A 21,742-nucleotide genomic window follows, 5' to 3' on the forward strand; every position below is an offset into this window, starting at 1 on the left:
TTGTTTTTGTAGGTCCTTTTCCTCTCTTGTATTTCCCACTTAGAGAAGTTCCTTTAGCATTTGTTGTAGAGCTCGTTTGGTGGTGCTGAATTCTCTTAGCATTTGCTTGTCTGTAAAGCTTTTGATTTCTCCATCAAATCTGAATGAGATCCTTGCTGGGTAGAGTAATCTTGGTTGTAGGTTCTTTCGTTTCATCACTTTAAGTATATCATGCCACTCCCTTCTAGCTTGTAGAGTTTCTGCTGAGAAATCAGCTGTTAACCTTATGGGAGTTCCCTTGTATGTTATTTGTCATTTTTCCCTTGCTGCTCTCAGTAATTTTTGTCTTAAATTTTTGCCAACTTTATTACTATGTGTCTCGGTGTGTTTCTCCTTGGGTTTATCCTGTATGGGACTGTCTACACTTCCTGGACTTGGGTGGCTATTTCCTTTCCCATGTTAGGGAAGTTTTTGACTATAATCTCTTCAAATATTTTCTCACATCCTTTCTCTATCTCTTCTCCTTCTTGGACCCCTATAATGTGAATGTTGTTGCGTTTAATGTTGTCCCAGAGGTCTCTTAGGCTGTCTTCATTTCTTATCATTCTGTTTTCTTGATTCTGTTCCGCAGCAGTGAATTCTACCATTCTGTCTTCCAGGTCACTTATCCATTCTTCTGCCTCAGTTATTCTGCTATTGATCCCTTCTAGGGTATTTTTCATTTCACTTATTGTATTGTTCATCTGTTTGTTTGTTCTTTAATTCTTCTAGATCTTTGTTAAACATTTCTTGCATCTTCTCAATCTTTGCCTCCATTCTTTTTCTGAGGTCCTGGATCATCTTTACTGTCATTATTCTGAATTCTTTTTCTGGAAGGTTGCCTATCTCCACTTCATTTAGTTGTTTTTCTGGGATTTTATCTTGTTCTTTCATCTGGTACATAGCCCTCTGCCTTTTCATCTTGTCTATGTTTCTGTGAATGTGGTTTTTGTTCCACAGGCTGCAGGATTGTAGTTCTTCTTGCTTCTGCTGTCTGTTCTCTGGTGGATGAAGCTATCTAAGAGGCTGGTCTAATTGATTTTAAACACCTTAGAGATAGGGAAAATTGAAATGATTTTAGCGTGTTACCCAGTTTTATTTTAAAGTGAGATTTGTGTATGTGTGTTCATCACAGGTTGGAAAACCTGAGGACTTCTGGTAAGGTTCAGTATGACCCTTCTGTGTATTTTATCATATATTAGTAATATAGATGTGGTTTGCCACTGTAGGACCTTGGACTATTTTAGCTACAAAGGCTATTTTAGAAAAATCACTCTATTTTTAAAAAACAAATGAAGGAGTGATTCATTTATTAGTTATGCTAATCTAACTTAGGAATATAAAATATGTCATTTGTCGTTTTGTTTTGTTTCCACAAAATATGTACCGCAAAATCATTAGAGTAAATCTGGCCTTTTTCCACACGTGTTTTTGACTTGCAAGTGCTTTACTCGTATAGATCACAGTGTTAATAAGCTATTGTTTTGACAAGAAATGTTTTGAATTTATTAAGGATATTATGCCTTCTTAGGACGCTCATGAATTTTTAAGTCAGTGCTTAGACCAGCTGAAAGAGGATATGGAAAAATTAAATAAAACCTGGAAGACTGAACCTGTTCCTGGAGAAGAAAATTCACCAGATATTTCAGCTACTAGAGTATACACTTGCCCTGTTATTAGTAATTTGGAGTTTGAAGTTCAGCACTCCATCATCTGTAAAGCGTAAGTAGTCTCTAAGAGAACTCTTTTCCCTTTTAATTCTTTACAGCAAGTGACTAAAACTCTTCTAGAAGGTTTTAATTCTTATCTTCATTCCTGTGTCATGAGTATAAATATCTTTGTTCAGTGTCTTTATCATCTATAAGAATGCTTGGTGGGGTGAGAACTAAAGTGAACTTAGTTTGTCAAATGCTTTAGTGCTGACTAAATGGTTAATTTTGCTCTGCCTTTTGAGTGTGTGTTACTATGTGTGTGGTTTTTTTCCTTTTAATCACTGTGTGGAAAATCAAGCTCTTCGAGAATACTTGTTCGTCTTTTTTTTATTATTATTAATTAATTTATTAATTTTTGGTTGAGTTGGATCTTTGTTGCTGCTCGCAGGCTTTCTCTAGTTGCGGCGAGCAGGGACTGCTCTTCATCGTGGTGCACAGGTTTCTCACTGCGGTGGCTTCTCTTGTTGCGGAGCATGGGCTCTAGGCGTGCGGAATTCAGTAGTTGTGGCTCGCAGGCTCTAGAGCTCAGGCTCAGTAGTTGTGGCGCATGGGCTTAGTTGCTCTGCAGTGTGTGGGATCTTCCCGGGTCAGGGCTCGAACCCATGTCCCCAGCATTGGCAGGCAAATTCTTAACTACTCCACCGCCAGGGAAGCCCTCATCTTTTTTTCCCTGAAAAGACTCCCTCCTATTAGTCACTTATTTTGTTGAACCAAATTGTTTTTATAAAAAATGGGTTGTTTTTTTTTTTACAAGATACATTAAAATGTGAATTATTTTTAATTTTTGCAATGCTTTTTAACCATGTTTACATTAACTATTGAGACTTACCTTCTACATTTAATTAATTTCCATACTCATTATCAGAACTCTCTACCAGGTACTTGACATTAAAAGGTTCTATTTTGATTAATCTTCCAGTTATCAGTAGTACATCTCTGAATACATTTTTTTTCAGAGAGTGGAATTCTTCAGAGTCCACATATAAATGAGAATTAATTCTGTGGCTTTCACACATGACTTAATACAGAATTATTAAGTGAGACACAGCCTTCCCCCTCAACATACTACATATACTGTCCCATCATATCCTGTTACTCTGACACTTAGAAGAAGTCTGATTTTGTTGATAATCTTTTCCTTCCTGAAAATCTGTGATATTCTTAATTTTTGAAATTCAGAGTTTCACTAATTTACATCTAGGTTTTGACCCTTTTTCATGCATTTTGCATTTAACATGATGGGGCTTTTTCATCTGAAGATTTGGGATTTTTTTCAGCTCAGAAAAACTATTCTCTACACACTGCTTCTCTTCCATTTGTTCTGGAATTTTCTTTAGGAATACTCAACAGCCATATGATGGCTCTTCATTCTCTGTCTTTCATATTTATTTATTTTTCTTTTTTCTTTAATTTTTATTTATTTTTTGGCTGCATTGGGTCTTCATTGCTGTGCGCGGGCTTTCTCTAGTTGCAGTGAGCAGGAGCTACTCTTCCTTGCACTGTGCGGGCTTCTCATTGCAGTGGCTTCTCTTGTTGCAGAGCTTGGGCTCTAGGTGCGCTGGCTTCAGTAGTTGTGGCACATGGGCTCAGTAGTTGTGGCTCGTGGGCTCTAGAGCACAGGCTGAGTAATTGTGGCACACGGACTTAGTTGCCCCTGGCATGTAGGATCTTCCCGGACCAGGGATTGAACCCATGTCACCTGCATGGCAGGCAGATTCTTAACCACTGCACCACCAGGGAAGTCCCCTTTATTTATTTTTCTTAGGCTGCTCAAAATGATAGTGTTCACTGAGGTCTCTTCCAGCTATAACACTCTAGTATTTTTTACTAGAATTTTGAACATTCACATGGACACTACAAGACAGTAGTTTTGCATCATTAGTCTGTGACATTTTTTATCTTCATGGTTTCTTCAGTGTTTTTTTTCCCCCTAGTGGATAAATTTTTTTTTTTTTTTTTTGCGGTACGCAGGCCTCTCACTGTTGTGGTCTCTCCCGTTGCGGAGCACAGGCTCCAGACGTGCAGGCTCAGCGGCCATGGCTCACAGGCCCAGCCGCTCCGCGGCATGTGGGATCTTCCCGGACCTCAGCACGAACCCGCATCCCCTGTATCGGCAGGTGGACTCTCAACCACTGCACCACCAGGGAAGCCCGATAAATTATTTTTTAAAGAAAAGGTCTGGGTCTTAGAAATACAGTTCATCGTCTTGCAAAAGCTAGAGAGCCCACAGTATGATAGCCATCCCTCCGTTTCTTCTAATGCACTTTCCAAACAAAATTTGTTCAAGTCAGAGAGAGAAGCAGTTTGTCACTGTTAATATTTCATTTAACTGTGGGGTGTCAACCAAGTTTCTTTTGATAGGAAAATTTCTGTTGCCTGTGGTAGAAATGGCCACAGGCATCACAGGAAGAAAGAAAACTATGTCAAAGTGATGCCTGCTTCACTGAGCCAACAGCATCAGTCAGCCATTCCAGTTATGCAGCACCCAAATATTGGGTGTGCAGTTGAGGTGTGTGTACCAGTGCATGAAGTGACCTGGCTCACAGTGTGTAAGCATGAAGCTGAATGCCAGGCATCCAGACTGAACAGTGACCCAAGAGTTGGCAAGTCCAGGAGGTAACAAGGTTCTCCGGGGCTGCAGCAGCAGTACAACTACCTCCTCGAAGGCCTTGCTTTAGTTGCTTTATTAGTCATTTTCTTTAAGACAACTCCTTAAAGATAAAATAGTTTCTGGCTGAAGGAAGATTCTATACGCCTTATCCCTGAATTGTAATTTTCCATGTTTAGCCTCTGTCCCATCTGGCTGTAAGTTAGTTTGACCTGTTTGCCAAATGTACTTAATTTTTTTAAACTGTTATAGTTTAGATTGACTGGTTTTCGATGATTATAAGCCATTTCAATATATTAGTAATATATTCTTGAATATGAAGAATTTGTATGAATTCTCCATTTAAAGAACTTAAAACATCTAAAACTAAGTACTTAATAATCCCCCATAAAACCTCCTTCTGCAGTCTTCCCTATCTCAGTAATGACAGTTCAGTACTTAGAGTTTATCAGTACAGCAGTGTGGTATTTCTTAACTTTTCTTTTCTTTCTCTTGCACCCCTACATCCCATATGTGAGCAAATCCTTTGAGCTTTTCCTTAAAAATACAACCAGAATCTGACCTCTTTTTACTACCTCCACTGACACCGCTGTGGTCCAAACCACCATCATCTCTTGACTGGATTGTTGCAATACCTTCTGACTGATCACTGTGTTTCTGCCTTTGTCTCTCTGTAGTCTATTTTAAACACATTAGCCAGAGTGATCCATTTAAAATGGACATTAGTTCATGTCGGTCCTCTGCTCATAACCCTTAAAATAAAAGCTGAAATTCTTGCCATGATCTACAAAACTCCATAAGATTTGCCTTTCAGCAACCCCTCTCTCCCAGTTAACTCTCTTACTTCATCTCTTATCACTCTTTCCCCTTGCTCATTCTGTTCGAACCAAACTAGCTTTCTTGCTTTATTTGTTTTTATTTATTTATTTATTTATTTATGGCTGCATTGGGTCTTCGTGGCTGCGCATGGGCTTTCTCTAGTTGCGGTGAGTGGGGGCTACTCTTCATTGTGGTGTGTGGGGCTTCTCATTGTGGTGGATTCTTGTTGAGTACAGGCTCTAGGCACACGGGCTTCAGTAGTTGTGGCTCGTGGGCTCTAGAGCACAGCCTCAGTAGTTGTGGCACACGGGCTTAGTTGCTTCATGGCATGTGGGATCTTCCCAGACCAGGGGTCGAACCCGTGTCCTCTGCATTGGCAGACAGATTCCTTTTTTTCTTTTTTAAATTAACTTTTATTAGAGTATAGTTGATATACAGTGTTTTGTTAGTTTCTGTCATACAGCAAAGCGTATCAGTTATACATATACATACATCCACTCTCTTTTGATTCTATTCCCATATAGGTCATTACAGAGTATTGAGTAGAGTTCCCTGTGCTATATAGTAGGTTCTTACTAGTTATCTGTTTTATATAGTAGTGTGTATATGTAAATCCCAGTCTTCCAACTTATCCCCCCCACTTTTCCCCCTTGGTTACCATAAGTTTGTTTTCTGCATATGTGACTCTATTTCTGTTTTGTAAATAGCTTCATTTGTACCATATTTTTCAGATTCCACATATAAGCAATATCATATGATATTTGTCTTTTTCTGTCTGACTTATTTCACTCAATATGACAGTCTCTAGGTGCATCCATGTTGCTGCAAATGGCATTATTTCATTCTTTTTTATGGCTGAGTAATATTCCATTGTATATATGTGCCACATCTTCTTTATCTGTGCTTCCGTCGATGGACATTTAGGTTCCTTCCATGTCCTGGCTATTGTAAATAGTGCTGGCAGACAGATTCTTAACAGCTGTGCCACCAGGGAAGTCCTTCCTGCTTTTTAAAAAAAATGTCAGGGCTTCCCTGGTGGCGCAGTGGTTAAGAGTCTGCCTGCCGATGCAGGGGATGCAGGTTCGTGCCCCAGTCCGGGAAGATCCCACATGCCGTGGATCGGCTGGGCCCGTGAGCCATGGCCGCTGAGCCTGCACGTCCGGAGCCTGTGCTCCGCAATGGGAGAGGCCACAACAGTGAGAGGCCCGCGTACAACAAATAAATAAATAAAATTTAAAAATGCCAGGATCCTGGTACCTCACAGCCTTTTCACTTACTGTTTCTCTTTCCCCATATTATCACATAGCTAGTGCCCTCCCTTCTCCATATCTTTATGTAAAAATCACTTGCTCAGTGAGGCATTTTCTTGCTACCGTATCTAAAATTCCAGCCATCTACTCTCATCTTTTGCTTCCCTCTTCTATACTTTCTTTTTCTTCTTTAACACTTACCTAGCATACTATATATTTTACTTATGTATGTATTTTTATTGTATCTCTTCTCCAGTATAATGAAAGCTTCATGAGGGGACATATTTTTGTCTTGGTTTGTACTCTGCTACAACCCCAGTGCCAAGAACAGTTTCAGCATATAGGAGACATATTCAGTGATGCATAACAAATTGTCCCAAACTTAGCAGGTTAAAACAACATCCACTTAACTCAGTTCTGTAGGTCAGAAGTCTAGGCAGGGTATGGCTGAGTTCTTTGCTCAGGTATCAGAAAGCTGAAATCAAGGTGTTGGCTGGAGTCCCCTTCTAAGCTCATTAAGGTTGTGAGCAGAATTTAGTTCCTTTCAGTTGTAGTACTAAGGTCCCCATTTTTTTGTTAGCTGTTGACTGGGGCAACTCATTTCCTAAAGGTTGCCTATTGTTTCTTGCCATGTGGCCTCTATAGGAAGTTCACAACAGTGCTATTTGCTTTCTTCAGGCCAGCAGTACATGTCTCTGACTTCTAATCTGTGACTTCCTCTGTTTGAGACCTCTAGACCCAGATTTAAAGAGTTCATGTAATAAGGCCTCAACCATTCAGATAATCTCCTTTTTGATGAACTCTACAGTTAAGATTAATAACATTAATTATATCTGCAAAATCCCTTTTGCCATGTAAAGTAACATCATCATGGGAGTGATAGCTCATCATAATCACAGTCCTCCCACACTCAAAGGGGATAGAATTATACAAGGAAGGGCAAGGGTCATCTTAGAATTCTGCCTAGGAGAGAAGCACTCAATAAATGTTTATTTAATGAAGAACAGATGTATTCTTACAGTCCCTAGTCTTCAACTGTTGCAATAGAGAACTGGGACAGGAAAATGAATATTACTAAAAATGCTGATAATGCAGACAAAATGAAAAACAGTCAACTAAAACTAAGTAAAAGAAATAAGTTGGCTTCCAGGTAAATTGAATATGATGTTTTGATCTCTGAGCCCATTTTCTGAAATTCTATAAAATGTATCCAATGACCAAACAATTCTGCTACCGAACAGAGCTGCCTACACGTTTACTGAGAACACATAGTATTTTCAATTTGACACATTGTTCATTTAGTCAAAAACTGGAAATAGTCCAGATGTCCATCAATATGGAAAAATTGTGGCATGCTCATACAGCTTAATACTAGGCAACAATGAAAAATGGGCTATAGCCATTTGCAACAAGCATGGTTGAATCTTATAATCATGTTGAACAAAAGAAGCTAGTTAAAAGAAAACATTCTGTATGGTTCCATTTATGTAAGGTTCAGAAAAGGTAAAACTCAACTATTTTTTTAAAAATTTTTTATTGAAGTATAGTTATTTACAGTATCATGTAACTTTCAGGTATATAGCATAGTGATTCAGTTATATGTGTATATTCTTTTACAGATTCTTTTTCCTTATAAATTATTACATAATATTGGGTATAGTTCCCTGTGCTATATAGTAGGTCCTTGTTGGTTATCTATTTTATACATAGTAGTGTGTATATGTTAATCCTAGCCTCCTAATTTATCCCTCCCCCCACACCCCTTTCCCCTTTGGTAACCATAAGTTTGTTTTTTGTGTCTGTGAGTCTTTCTGTTTTGGAAATAAATTCATTTGTATCTTTTTTGTTCTTCTAGATTCCACATATAAGTGATATCATATGATATTTGTTTTTGTCTGTCTTACTTCACTTGGTATGATTAAACCTAGGTCCATCCACATTGCTGCAAATGGCGTTATTTCTTTTTTTAATGTCTGAGTAGTATTCCATTGTATAGATATCTAACATCTTTATTTATTCAGCTGCCAGGGGACACTTAGGTTGCTTCCATGTCTTGGGTATTGTAAATAGTGCTGCAGTGAACATTGGGGTACATGTATCTTCTCGAATTATGGTTTTCTCTGGATATATGGCCAGGAGTGGGATCACAAGATCACATGATAGCCCTATTTTTAGTTTTTTAAGGAACCTGCATACTGTTCTGCATACTGGCTGCAGCAGTTTACATTCCCACAAATAGTGTAGGAGGGTTCCTGTTTCTCCACACCCCCTGCAGCATTTATTATTCATAGACTTTTTGATGATGGCCATTCTGACCAGTGTGAGGTGATACCTCATTGTAGTTTTGATTTGCATTTCTCTGATAATTAGCGATGTAGCATCTTTTCATGTGCCTTTTGGCCATCTTTGTGTCTTCTTTGGAGAAATGTCTGTTTAGGTCTTCTGCCCATTTTTTGATTGTTTGTTTGTTTTTTTGATATTGAGCTGTATGAGCTGTTTGTGTATTTTTTTTACTGAAGTATAGTTATTTTACAGTGTTGTGTTAATTTCTGCTGTACAGCAAAGTGATTCAGTTATACATATATACATTTTTTTTATATTCTTTTTCATTATGGTTTACCATAGGATATTGACTGTAGTCCCCTGTGCTGTATACAGTGGGACCTTGTTTATCTATTCTATATATAGTAGCTTACATCTGCTAACCCCAACCTCCCACACTATCCTTTCCCCCAACCCCCTCCCCCTTGGCAACCACCAGTCTGTTATCTATGTCCGTGATTCTGTTTCTGTTTCATAGATAGGTTCATTTGTGTCATATTTTAGATTCCACATGTAAGTGATATCATATGGTATTTGTCTTTCTCTTTCTGACTTACTTCACTTAGTATGATAATCTTTAGTTGCATCCGTGTTGCTGCAAATAGCATTATTTCGTTCTTTTTTTATGGCTGACAATTCCATTTTTTAGAATGTGTTTGAGCCTGTATGACTATCAGTCTAAAGCAAGTAGAGGGACTTCCCTGGTGGTCCAGTGGGTAAGACTCTGCACTCCCAGTGCAGGGGGCCCAGGTTCGATCCCTGGTTGGGGAACTAGATCCCACATGCATGCTGCAACTAAGAGTTGACATGCCGCAATGAAGATCCTGTGTGCTGCAACTAAGACTGGGCACAGCCAAAATAAATAAAATTTTTTAAAATAAATAAATTAAATAAATAAAGCAAGTAGATATAGGAAGGGGTTAACATACTCAAAAAACAGGGTGACCACAAATCAAAAACACAATAGATTCACAAAAATCAAAAAGAAGAAAACACAAGCATAAAATAAAAGGAAATTATCAAGCCACAAAAAGAAAAAGAAAGGAACAAAGAAACAGAATCAACTGGAAAATAAGGCTTAAAATGGCAATATATACATATCTATCAACAATTACCTTAAATGTCAATGGACTACATGCTCCAATCAAAATACATAGAGTGGCAGATTGGATAAAAAACCAAAACTCAACTGTTGTGTTGGAAGTCAGGATAATAGTTATCTTTTGGAAGTAAGAAAGGGATAGTGATTGGGAAGAGGCATGTGAGGGGGCTTATAGGGAGTTCATAGTGTTCTATTTCTTGAGTTGAGTGGTGATTACATGTGTGTGTTAACTGATAATCCATCAAGCTATACAAATTTGACTGGTTCACTTTTCTATATATATATTATACTTTAGTGTTTTAAAGTTTGGGGGTTTTTTGGAAAGTATAAAAATTTTAAATTTAGCATTTTAAGAAAGTACTTAAACACTTTCAATTGATGTTTTACCTGTATGGATTTAATAAGGGTTAAAGTAAGCATGAGAAAAATTTTAAATGTTTATTTCTCATGCCTAGTCATGGTCTCTCAGTACCTGATAAGTTCAGTGGGGGAGCAGTGTTTCTGAAGTATATTTGTATTTATTTTGTATTGCACAGTTAGGCTTCTAAATTCTTATATTTGTCTTCTTTTATTTTTACAGATGTGGAGAGATTATTCCCAAAAGAGAACAGTTTAATGACCTCTCCATTGACCTTCCTCGAAGGAAAAAGCCACTCCCTCCTCGTTCAATTCAAGATTCCCTTGATCTTTTCTTTAGGGTAAATAATATCTTTTGGTATTTCCACATAACTAAATTTTATATATCATAGATAATTGTATTTGAAGTTGGTTTCTTTAAGGCAGAGTTTTGACAAAATAGTTGCAGGGGAAACAAATGAGAAATATTTATAAATAGTATTTTTTAGGAGCTTGGTAAATATGGTTGTTAACTGATTGTAGATGAAAATTAATTGCTCAAGTAGATTATACATCTAACTCAACAGCAAGTGTTTTAGACAACCTTAGAAGCATTTGTTTGTAAACAAATAATATGAAGTGACATATGCTAAAATTGGGTAATGTGAGTCAAAATTGGAGACACTATTCTAAGTTAGTATACTAAGCTCTGAGGAATGAAAAAAATACTTTTTGCTTCTCCTTAGGTTATATGTACCATGTTAGAAACAGAAAGGACAAGTCATGTTTATTCAGAGCTATAGATAAATGTTTGCATTTGTGTTATACTGTTACAGATACTCAGAAAGTTTCTGGGGCATAATTGGACATGTTGTGTAGCAGTCCTTATAATTGATGGCAGTTTGCCATCTGTATAATAGTGGTTCTTGTTTTGTTGTAGCAAATGGGCAGGGTTGTCATCCTAAGATTTAAAAAAAAAAAAGACCTCTGTTCTTGAAATGATGAATATTCAGCTCCACCCAAGGATAAATATTATGCTTTTCTTTTTGTTTTAGTCATTCCTTATAATTCCTGTTATTATCGTAGAATTTGAAGCTTTTCCTGTGTATCTTTACCCCCATTTTTTAAGGATTTCTTGTTTCAGTTTTCTCTAGGTAATGATATCCACCCCAAACTTTGGTCCTTTTAGAGCAGTTGTTCTTAGTGGGCTGTCACCAGAAGATTGAGTTCCATTATAAGAAAGGGGTAGAGTTACACCTAACAGACCAGGAACTCCGCCTAACCTGAAGGTGATCTTATCTCTGCTATGGCCAAATGTTAAAATCTGGATATACTCTTGGCAGTGGTTCTTGTGTATCCATGGGGAAAAGGTTGAGAATCTGCTACTATAGTTTAGTTACTGTCATAAATTGAGATGTTTCCTTGGTAAAAAAAGGAAATTAGGAATTCTGAAACAGGGCATGATATTATAACTATATTTTGAGGATTAGGTCTTAATTTAGTAAGGCTTATGATTCTAGACACAAAATTTAAACTGGTCGGAGTTGTCATTCCACTGAACTAGTATGACTAGAGAAATTAGCATTTAATGGGGCAGTGCTAATTCAACTTTATACTTTATTTTTCCCTCTTGTCTTTTTACAGGCAGAAGAACTTGAGTATTCCTGTGAGAAGTGTGGTGGGAAATGTGCTCTTGTCAGGCACAAATTTAACAGGCTACCCAGGTAAAATTAATTGGCTCTTCAATTTTTCTTCTTTAAAGTACTTACAAATATTACTGAATAAGTGAGGCTTATCAGATGGATTGGTAAAGAAGGTCAGCAAAGCTGAGATATGAAGAGGGTAGAGAATGGAAAGCTACAATTCTCTTGTATAAGAAAGGAAGAAGATTTGGAAAGTTGAAGAAGAGAAGGAACCTGAGAGTCCCAAGAAGATGGCAACAAGAGAACGAGGCTGATGAGACTTTGGAATAATGATGGGGACTTACTAGAAAATTTTTAATTCAGTAATGTGTAACACTCAATTATAATTTGTTGTGCATGTACATTTTATAGAACTTTTTTTTTTGGGTACGTGGGCCTCTCACTGTTGTGGCCTCTCCCGTTGCGGAGCACAGGCTCCGGACGCGCAGGCTCAGCGGCCATGGCTCACGGGCACAGCTACTCCGCAGCATGTGGGATCCTCCCAGACCGGGGCACGAACCCGTGTCCCCTGCATCGGCAGGCGGACTCTCAACCACTGTGCCACCAGGGAAGCCCATATAGAACTTTTTTATAAGTGGAGAAAACTTTTTATTTCTCTCTTACCTTTCTCTAGAGAATGTGCTACTGAAATAAGAATAGTTCTTGTCAAAAGTCATCTTAAAAAAATTAATTTTCACCATCACACATAAGGGCTGTTTAACACTTTATTTATTTTAATAAATTTATTTATTTTTGACTGTGTTGGGTCTTCGTTGCTGTGTGCAGGCTTTCTCTAGTTGCAGTGAGCAGGTTTCTCATTGCGGTGGCTTCTCTTGTTGCGGAGCACGGGCTCTAGGTGTGCAGGCTTCAGTAGTTGTGGCTCGTGGACTCTAGAGCACAGGCTTATTAGTTGTGGCACATGGGCTTAGTTGCTCCGCGGCATGTGGGATATTCCCAGACCAGGGCTCGAACCCATGTCCCCTGCATTAGCAGGCGGATTCTTAACCACTACGCCACCAGGGAAGTCCTGTTTAACACTTTAAATTACCATTTGTCGTTATATAACATCCATTTTTTGGTAAACTATATAACATTGAAATAAATAATTTAGGGATTTGATCCATTATCAATACCAATATTCTAAAATTAGTTTTCTTGTCTGATGTGTTTTGATTTTTTTTCTAGGAACATTATTTTACTGAGACCTCCCAATTAATAATTAATATCTACCCAATGCCTGTGTTTTATTTTTATTTTTATTCTTAGTACCTAGCACAATGCCTAGCACATGGCAAGTATTCAGTAAATGTTCTTTGACAGATCTTTAGTTCAGCCTAATGTAGTCTTTAAATCAAAAGCTGTCTAACATGGTTAGTTACAGTGATCTCTTCTTACCTGTAAGAGAGCTACCTCTATTATGTATAAACTAATAATGTTATCATCTCCTGTTTTTCAGGATCCTCATTCTTCATTTGAAACGATATAGCTTCAATGTTGCTCTCTCACTTAACAACAAGATTGGGCAGCAAGTCATCATTCCAAGATACCTGACCCTCTCATCTCATTGCACTGAAAATACAAAACCACCCTTCAACCTTGGTTGGAGTGCACAAATGGCAATGTAAGTCCTTGAGAATTTCTTTCCCTTTTGAAGTAGAAAGGCTTTTAGTATCTGATCAAAAGAATGACTGAACTACATAACATGACTCCAGGTAAAATCAGACCAAGAAGGAGATTTTTATTTTGCTTTATTTTGGGACTTTGTGCTAAGTTTTACCTGATTTAAGTAATTGAATAAAATGCTTAAACAAAAACTTTCAACATATATTAATTGCCTTTCATAATAAATTACCTTTTCCGGGAGTGCTCCTTACTCTTTTAGATCACTAGAAGATAGTTTGATACATTTGGGGAATATAAACCAAATTTGCATGATCGTAAGAGTCACTTGAACACTGAAAATACTGATTCCTGTGTTTGTTCCTTAGGAGTTCTGTTTCAGCAAATCTGATATAGGGCTGGGGAATCAATATTTTTAACAAATGCCTCTGCTGACTCTGGAGTATGCAAACTTGAGAAACAGTACATTAAATATTATGCTGGGACCCCCAAAATAGATTGTGTCTTCATAAATGTATTATTACCAGTTTGAGCAAAGAACTTCAATGGCTCCTCGAAATTTTTCCTTGAGAAAAGAAGTAACTTTTACATTCTATTTTGCATCATCATGAATGCCAGGAAAACCTTAAGACTTCTCTAAATGTTGCTCTTTCTTCTGCGTACTTGCATTACTTTGGAGCCATATATTGTAGTTCTTTTTTATACTTGAACACTAGTTTGGTATAATCATAAAGTTCTAGAGCTTTAGAGGTGAAAGGGATTTTAGAGATTTTTGTCTTTCTTAATTTTACAGAGGAGATCCAAGGAAATTAAGTGATTTTCTTAAGCTCATACAGTTAGTAACTGGAAGAGCCAGGTCTCTTCATTGACATGGAATAATAGACATTACAGAAAGCAAATGAACATTTGCTAACATGAATTAATGAAGTTTTGTAAAAATTATTCCCCTTGGATTAATAATTGAAATATATTCTACATCATGTACGTTTACACTAAAGGCCTCAATAAGTCAATAACAACATGTTCCCAGAGAATCAGTGTTTCTGGATTTTTCTCTTATGGCCTTTCATTAGAATAGATGTTTTTGCTTGATGGAAACTGCCCTCTACTGGTGGAGCTAGTATTCTTTCTGGCAGTACTTTCAAACCATTAGCCAAGGCTGTTTAATGATCACAGGCCTGAAACCAGGCTTTCTGACTCGGTGATATGATAGCTTTAAGATTTTGAACAAATTCGTTGACCTGTCTGTAGGGAAAATAACAGGGTAGTTGTGAACATTAAATGAGGTAATACACAAGAGTTCTTACTACAGTGCCTGACATCTAGTAAGTCCTCAATAAATGAGAGCTATTGTTATTTTATTGCTTAAAAGAACTGAGACAAAGAGAATTTCCCAAGTTGTTCTCTTTATATTGTATTTGACTTCGTTTTCAATGTTGTTTATTTAGATCATTAGATAAGGAAGAGCCTAGAGAAAGTATTTTGTTTTCTCTTTTGGCCTCTATTGTTAGTTTAAAAGTATTATAATTGTTTGCTTTTCAAGAGGATATATAAGGGACTATAATACAGAATAATCATTTAATAAGTTAAATATATTTTTAGTAATAGTAATTGTATACATATATATTTTCTAATTTTCTGATAGTTCTAGACCATTGAAAGCCTCTCAAATGGTGAATTCCTGCATCACCAGCCCTTCTACACCTTCAAAGTGAGTTATATTTCTTGTGTACCCAAAATTTGTATTTTTAAGGATTTGGCTTACCCTGATTTCCAAGATTATCCCCTCCCCTTTTCTTATTGTTTCTCTTTTTGCATGATAATTGCTCTGCATTACTGTACTTTGGAATTTTCCTGAATATGCTTTAAACTGTAATTTAGTGAGTATCAAGTTTTTAACACTGAATCAAGTTCAGATGGTCCTCTCAAAATTTTGTTTTAAAACTTCTTAAATCATCTGTTGTATGTAATATTTTCATCCTACAACTCTAGAAATTGACTAATGATGAGGGATTTTAAGGATTGAAGGGTTAAAATAACCCCTACTGGTATAAAAATCACCATTCTTCAAATATACACATGGAGATCCCAAAATATCTTTTCACCTGTTGCTAGCCAGTGTGGGACTTCTTGTCTTAGACACTGAGCTGGAGCTATTCTGAAAGGGGACAGGAAAACAAATACACATTAGAATGTAGCTATTCTACAAATGTTTTTTGCTTAAGACCAAAAGTTTCTCCAAGAAGGAAACAAATACTTTTTTTTTAATATACCTCCTCTGTGATTTGACTAGAACCACAGTTCCTGATTAGACATTTCTAAATGACTTCGTTGTCATTTGTCTTTAAAATTAGTTTTTCTAAAAATTTGATGTCCCAAAGTACTTTTAGAAAAGAGACACTTTTGTTGTTTAAGGGCTTTTGGGGGGCTTATATAACCATAAAATGACATTTGGGAATTGCTATTTTCTTTTCCTCCTGTTAATTATTTTTCAGTGCAATTAAAACCAGATGACTAACTGACTAGAAATCTGAAATGGTACCGATATGAATACTCTTGCCCGTTCTCAAGATACAAATGAGCAATACCACTTGGCTGCTTAGAAAGTGAGCAAGTGATGCATTTACAGGATGAATATTTTTCCTTACTACAGGCAAGCTGCCTTCTGTGAATATAGTAACTATTAATGGAATGCACTCTTTATGTACCAAATCACTATAGCTTCAAGAAAGAGATGGTTTCATTGGGCATCATTATACTTGGCATGGTCAATCTGTTCTCCAGGGTCTTACTGCTATGAGAATTTGAGAGTTGGTCAATAAAGGATGATTAGGCCCTAGAAGACCTGTCATGCCGATCAAACTTAAAAGAGGCTGAGCTATGAACCAGAATATGATTGGTTCTTCTATAATGTCCTTTGTCACATTTGACCCTGGTATATTAGTAGCCAGGTGTCACCCTCCTTCAGCAAAGTATTTACATGGATAAATAAATCAATATGTTCAGTTTTGCTTGGTGAGCATGAAATCAGAAATGAAGAATTAAGATGGCTAATTGGCTATTTCTAAGTTATATTAACCCTTTTTGAACACATATTGGGAGGCTATTCAAGTGTTCAGACTGAAGTGCAGTGATATCCTGGCTGCTCTCAGCCAAAGACTATGGTTGGGTTTATCACTGACCACTTGCCTCTTTTCTTTGATCTACGTTGCTACGCAATCCTCCTGATTTCCATTGTGGCCTCTTATTTCTTGGTGCCATCATTCTACATGTTTATTTACAGTTTTCACATTTAGATTATTGCATTTTCCAATTTCCATTTTACATTTTTTTTTTAGTACAGCATATGAATTTATGTTAACCTTCATCAAAGAAAATTTGTGCTTTTTGACCTTTACCACTTTTTCCTTTAGTTTATTTTCAGCTCACTTAGAAGACAACACAGTAACACCTTACTTATCTGGTATCATTGAAGAATAATATTTGATATTCCAAATAAATGAATTTTTATAAAACTGAAGCTTGTTCTTATAAACATTGCCTTTTTAATTTTAATCTTTAAAATGTTTTAACCATTTTAGATGGTTATATCTCTGTAAGCTTACAGAATTCCTTATATTAAATAAAATACACTGCAGATAATTTAAATATATTGTAATTACTTAAAATTGGCATTGTAAATATCAGTTATTACACTGTGTTTTAATATGATAATGCCCTCAGAGGCTCTTAATTCTTATAAGACAGTTTACCTTTACATTAAATTACTTTATAGTTCTTTATTGCCCTTTTTATGGTTATTCTCTCTCATTTCTTAGCTCTCATTTCTTGATGAACTTGCTACATTATTTTATACACTATTTCCTGGGGAAATAGGGTCCCTGCCTGAAGAGTAAAGTTCATGGGCTTTGAAACTGCTGCCTTCCTCAGAGGCGTTTTTTTTGTTTTGTTTTGTTTTGTTTTGTTTACTTTTAAGTTCCTGTGTTCTAGAAGGTAGAGGTTGCCAGAAGTTGGACCTACATATAAATGGATAAGTGGAATGTTACTGTTAATTTCAAAGTACATGGATCATAATTTAAAAGAGCAAAAATTAGTCCTCATGCACTCTCTTGTCAAAAATGTATTCATTGCTATGTCTGCATGCATTCAGTAAAGTACTTGCTTTATAAAGCCAGTAACAAACTTCTTTGGAGTTGATCATTAAAAGAAAAAAGGCACAAAGTGATTGGTTTACTGATAATATATAATAACGTAAGAGTTGTCTGATTTTCAAAGCATGGCTCTTTTGGAGTAGGGCAAAGGTAATTCTTAAATATACCTCTTTTCATATATCTTTTTTTCTCTGTTAAATCATTCTCCATAATGGAAAAGCTTTTTGTTTTAATTGATATTTATACTTCAAAAAAATAACAAGGACAAATGTTTATTTGTCAGACTTACATAGGGTTTTTTTGTTTGTTCGTTTTTCTTAAATTACAGGAATTTCACCTTCAAATCCAAGAACTCCTTGGCTTTATGCCTTGATTCAGACAGTGAAGATGAGCTTAAACGCTCTGTGGCCCTTAGCCAGAGACTTTGTGAAATGTCAGGCAGTGAACAGCAGCAGGAAGACCTGGAAAAGGTAAGTAATTTCTCACCAAAATATTTGACTGTCCAAACAAATGCCTTTCATAACCAGCATCAGCAAACTTAATAAATACACAGGATGGATCATTTCTTGTGAATGAGGATTTTTCAGATGTACTCTTAGCACCTTTCAGTATGCAGTATGATATTATTAACTGTAGTCACCATACTGTACATTACATCCCTGTGACTTATTTATTTTATAACTGGAAGTTTATACCTTTTTGCCCCTTCACCCATTTCACTCACTCCCTAGCCCCCACCTCTGGTAACAACCAATGTGTTCTCTGTATCTGTGAGCTTAGTTTTTTTGTTTGTTTGTTTTTTAGATTCCACATGTAAGTGAGATCATACATTATTTGTCTTTGTGTAACTTATTTCCCTCAGGGTCCTTCAGTGATGTCACAAATGGCAAGATTTCTTTCTTCCTTCCTTTCTTCCTTCCCTCCCTCCCTCCCTCCCTCCGTCCGTTCCTTCCTTGTTGCTGTGCGTGGGCTTTCTCTAGTTTCAGCCAGGAGGGGCTACTCTGTTGCGGTGCGCAGGCTTCTCATTGCGGTGGCTTCTCTTGTTGCGGAGCACGGGGCTCTAGGCGCGCGGGCTTCAGTAGTTGTGGCGCATGGGCTCTAGAGCGCAGGCTCAGTACTTGTGTTGCACAGGCTTAGTTGATCTGCAGCATGTGGGATCTCCCCAGACCACGGCTCGAACCCGTGTCCCCTGCGTTGGCAGGTGGATTCTTAACCACTGTGCCACCAGGGGAGTCTCTATCACTTTAAACTCCAAGATTGCTATATTTGTAGGCATTCTGGTTTCTTCTAAAAGCAGCTCTATTCTTCAGGATTCAAAATCTTGCAGACTAGAACCTGGTAAGTCTGAATTGGAAAACTCAGGATTTGACGGAATGAGTGAAGAAGAGCTTCTAGCAGCTGTTTTAGAGATAAGTAAAAGAGAAGCTTCACCACCTCTCAGTCATGAAGATGATGATAAACCAACCAGCAGCCCTGATACCGGATTTGCAGAAGATGATATTCAAGAAATGTCTGAAAATCCAGACCCTGTGGAAACTGAGAAGCCAAAAACAGTCACAGAGCCCGGTAGGTTTAATGAAAATAAACATCTGTTAAACAGGCACAGCTGTGTTCCAAAGCTTTATAGTAACAAATGACTTCTACATAATGGGAGGTGAGATGGATCTGAATAACAGAGCTAATAATATTTTTGTGCTTTTTTTTTTCTAACAGTTTAAAAAAATGAGAAGCAAATATTGTGAGTTAGTATCCAGAGGCTAGTGGTAAAGTATGCCATGTCCCTTTAGGTGTACATCAAAAGAAAAGTTAGTATTCTTGTGCATTTAAAAAATGTTTGTGTCAGGGCTTCCCTGGTGGCGCAGTGGTTGAGAGTCCGCCTGCCGATGCAGGGGACACGGGTTCGTGCCCCGGTCCAGGAAGATCCCACATGCTGCGGAGCGGCTGGGCCCGTGAGCCACGGCCGCTGCTGGGCCCGTGAGCCATGGCCGCTGAGCCTGCGCGTCTGAAGCCTGTGCTCCGCAACAGGAGAGGCCACAACAGTGAGAGGCCCACGTACCTCAAAAAAAAAAAAAAAATGTTTGTGTCAGTTTTTGGTCACTTTTTTCACACCACTGCTCTCAGAAATTTGTGTAATTCTTCATTTTTGTATATCTGAACTTATACCAAGTTTTAATGTATAAATAATTTAAGTTCTCCATTCTTCTTTGGGTTCATCCCTTCATAATGGTGGCAAGACCACTGAACTAAGAGGGTCTTGGGTGTCTAGTCTTAGCTATACCACCTACTAGTTATAAATTTCTAAATAGGTAATTTAACCTCTTTGATACTCAGTTTTCTTACCTCTGTATGGGGAATCTACCAGACCTACTTCAGATAGTTGTGGGTAGAATGTTAGATAGTATATACATATTATGTAAAGCGCTATACAGATAAAAATTATTTTTGTGGTAATTTTTACTCATATTTTGTTATTTCTCAAGCTATCACTTCAAACAACAGAGCTGAGCCTCCTTGCCTTGCACTGTGGGTATTTTAAGATTTTTTAAGTAGAAAATTTTCACTTCCTTTTCCTGGGGCCAAGTCTAATATTTTCTCCTGATATCTTTAGTATCTATATCTTTAGTATCTGTATCTAGGTAGCTAGCTAACGTGTTTCCGTATATCAAGCCTAGGATTTTGGAGATGAAGAGAATAGTAGTATATCACAAAATTATTTTCTGTATTCTTGGGGTTGTTAGGGCCTCCTCAGTTTTGAATTATTTTATGTGCAAGTAAAATAAGAGTATTTCCTCAATTTAACTGGAAACAAAAAGCTGATGATTTTTGTATATAGATGTTTCCTTTTTTTTCTTTTTTCTTTACACCTTTTTTTACCTCTTGATGCAAGTACCCTTATGAAGTCCCCTTCTCTTACTAAACTTACAATCACTGCCCTTGGAAGTGAATCCTAGATACTAGATCATTTCGTCAGTAAGAATTTCAGTATCACTAAAAGATAAGAACTCTTTACAAAAACCTATCCTCCATATCATTATCATACTTTAAAAATCAATAATAATTCTAAGGAACGATCAAATGTGATCATACCCTCCATAAGGTTTTATTTTGAAAGTTTCAAATCCAGAGAGAAATTGAAGAATAAAACAATATACACTTTTATACCCTTCACATAGATTCATTAACATTTTGTCACATTTTTTTCTCTCCCTTCCACACTGCCCCTGTGTGTATGTGTAGTTGTGCAGCAGTTACCCCAAAATTAGTGCTTTACAACAACAGTAATTTTAATATCTCATTACTGTGGATTGACTGGTCTTAGCTGCTAGTTTTTTCTGCTCTGTGTGATGTTGGCTGGGGTTTAACTGCGCTACAACATCCAAGATGGCTCACCTTGGCACATGGGTTGTGTTGGTTAGAAGGGTCAGCTGAGCTGGCTAGATATCCTCTCTGTTCTTCTGGTCCCCTCTCCCTGGCCATCTCCCTTCCCCTCTTCTCCTCAGCTTTTCATCTCTTCATGTAATCTCAGGGCCTCTCCCTTCCTGTATGGCCTCTTCAGCATGGTAGCCAAACTTCTTACATGATAGCTCAGGGCTCCCAAAAGCACAAAAGAGGCTGCTGCCAGGCCTCCTTAATGTATAGGCTCAAAATTGGGACAGAATCAATTCCACCACATTTCATTAAAGCACTCACAGGACCTGCCCAGATTCACTGTGAGGTGGACCACACAGAGTTAGAATACCTGTAGGCATGGTTCATTGGAGGCCATCTTTAGAGATTGCGTGTGCGTGCGTGCGTACACACACACACACACACACACACACACACACACACACACACACTCTCTTTTCTTAATGGAACCATTTGAAGTTGCAGGTATCATAATACTTCACCCTAAAATACTTAAGCCTGACTCTCCTAAGTACACGGAAGTTTTCCTATATAACAATTGTCATACCTAAGAATATTAACAGTAATTCTATATGTAGTTCTAATATATAGCCCACATACACATTTACCCAATTATCTCCAAAATATTTTTTACACTTTTTAAAAAATCTAGAACCCAAAGCTTACCCCCTGCATTTGGTTGTTAGGTCCCTTTAGTCCCTAGTCAGGCCAATT

At 37.3% G+C, this 21,742-nt stretch overlaps 1 protein-coding gene across 10 annotated transcripts in view; it reads left to right on the forward strand.

Annotated features, from left to right (window-relative positions):
• USP37 (ubiquitin specific peptidase 37) overlaps positions 1 to 21,742 on the forward strand; it is a 90,618-nt gene that overhangs the window by 46,929 nt on the left and 21,947 nt on the right. For 9 of the 10 annotated variants that reach the window (XM_067740599.1, XM_067740591.1, XM_067740590.1 and 6 more), the window contains 7 exons: positions 1,550 to 1,740; positions 10,412 to 10,529; positions 11,812 to 11,891; positions 13,306 to 13,470; positions 15,115 to 15,180; positions 17,949 to 18,090; positions 18,931 to 19,186. In XM_067740599.1, coding sequence (XP_067596700.1) covers positions 1,550 to 1,740; positions 10,412 to 10,529; positions 11,812 to 11,891; positions 13,306 to 13,470; positions 15,115 to 15,180; positions 17,949 to 18,090; positions 18,931 to 19,186 — 1,018 coding nt within the window. The remainder of the gene's footprint in view (positions 1 to 1,549; positions 1,741 to 10,411; positions 10,530 to 11,811; positions 11,892 to 13,305; positions 13,471 to 15,114; positions 15,181 to 17,948; positions 18,091 to 18,930; positions 19,187 to 21,742) is intronic. The other variant, XM_067740600.1, reaches the window with a different exon arrangement.

Source organism: Pseudorca crassidens, chromosome 6 (genome assembly GCF_039906515.1).
Source record: "Pseudorca crassidens isolate mPseCra1 chromosome 6, mPseCra1.hap1, whole genome shotgun sequence".
Lineage (NCBI taxonomy): Eukaryota > Metazoa > Chordata > Mammalia > Artiodactyla > Delphinidae > Pseudorca > Pseudorca crassidens.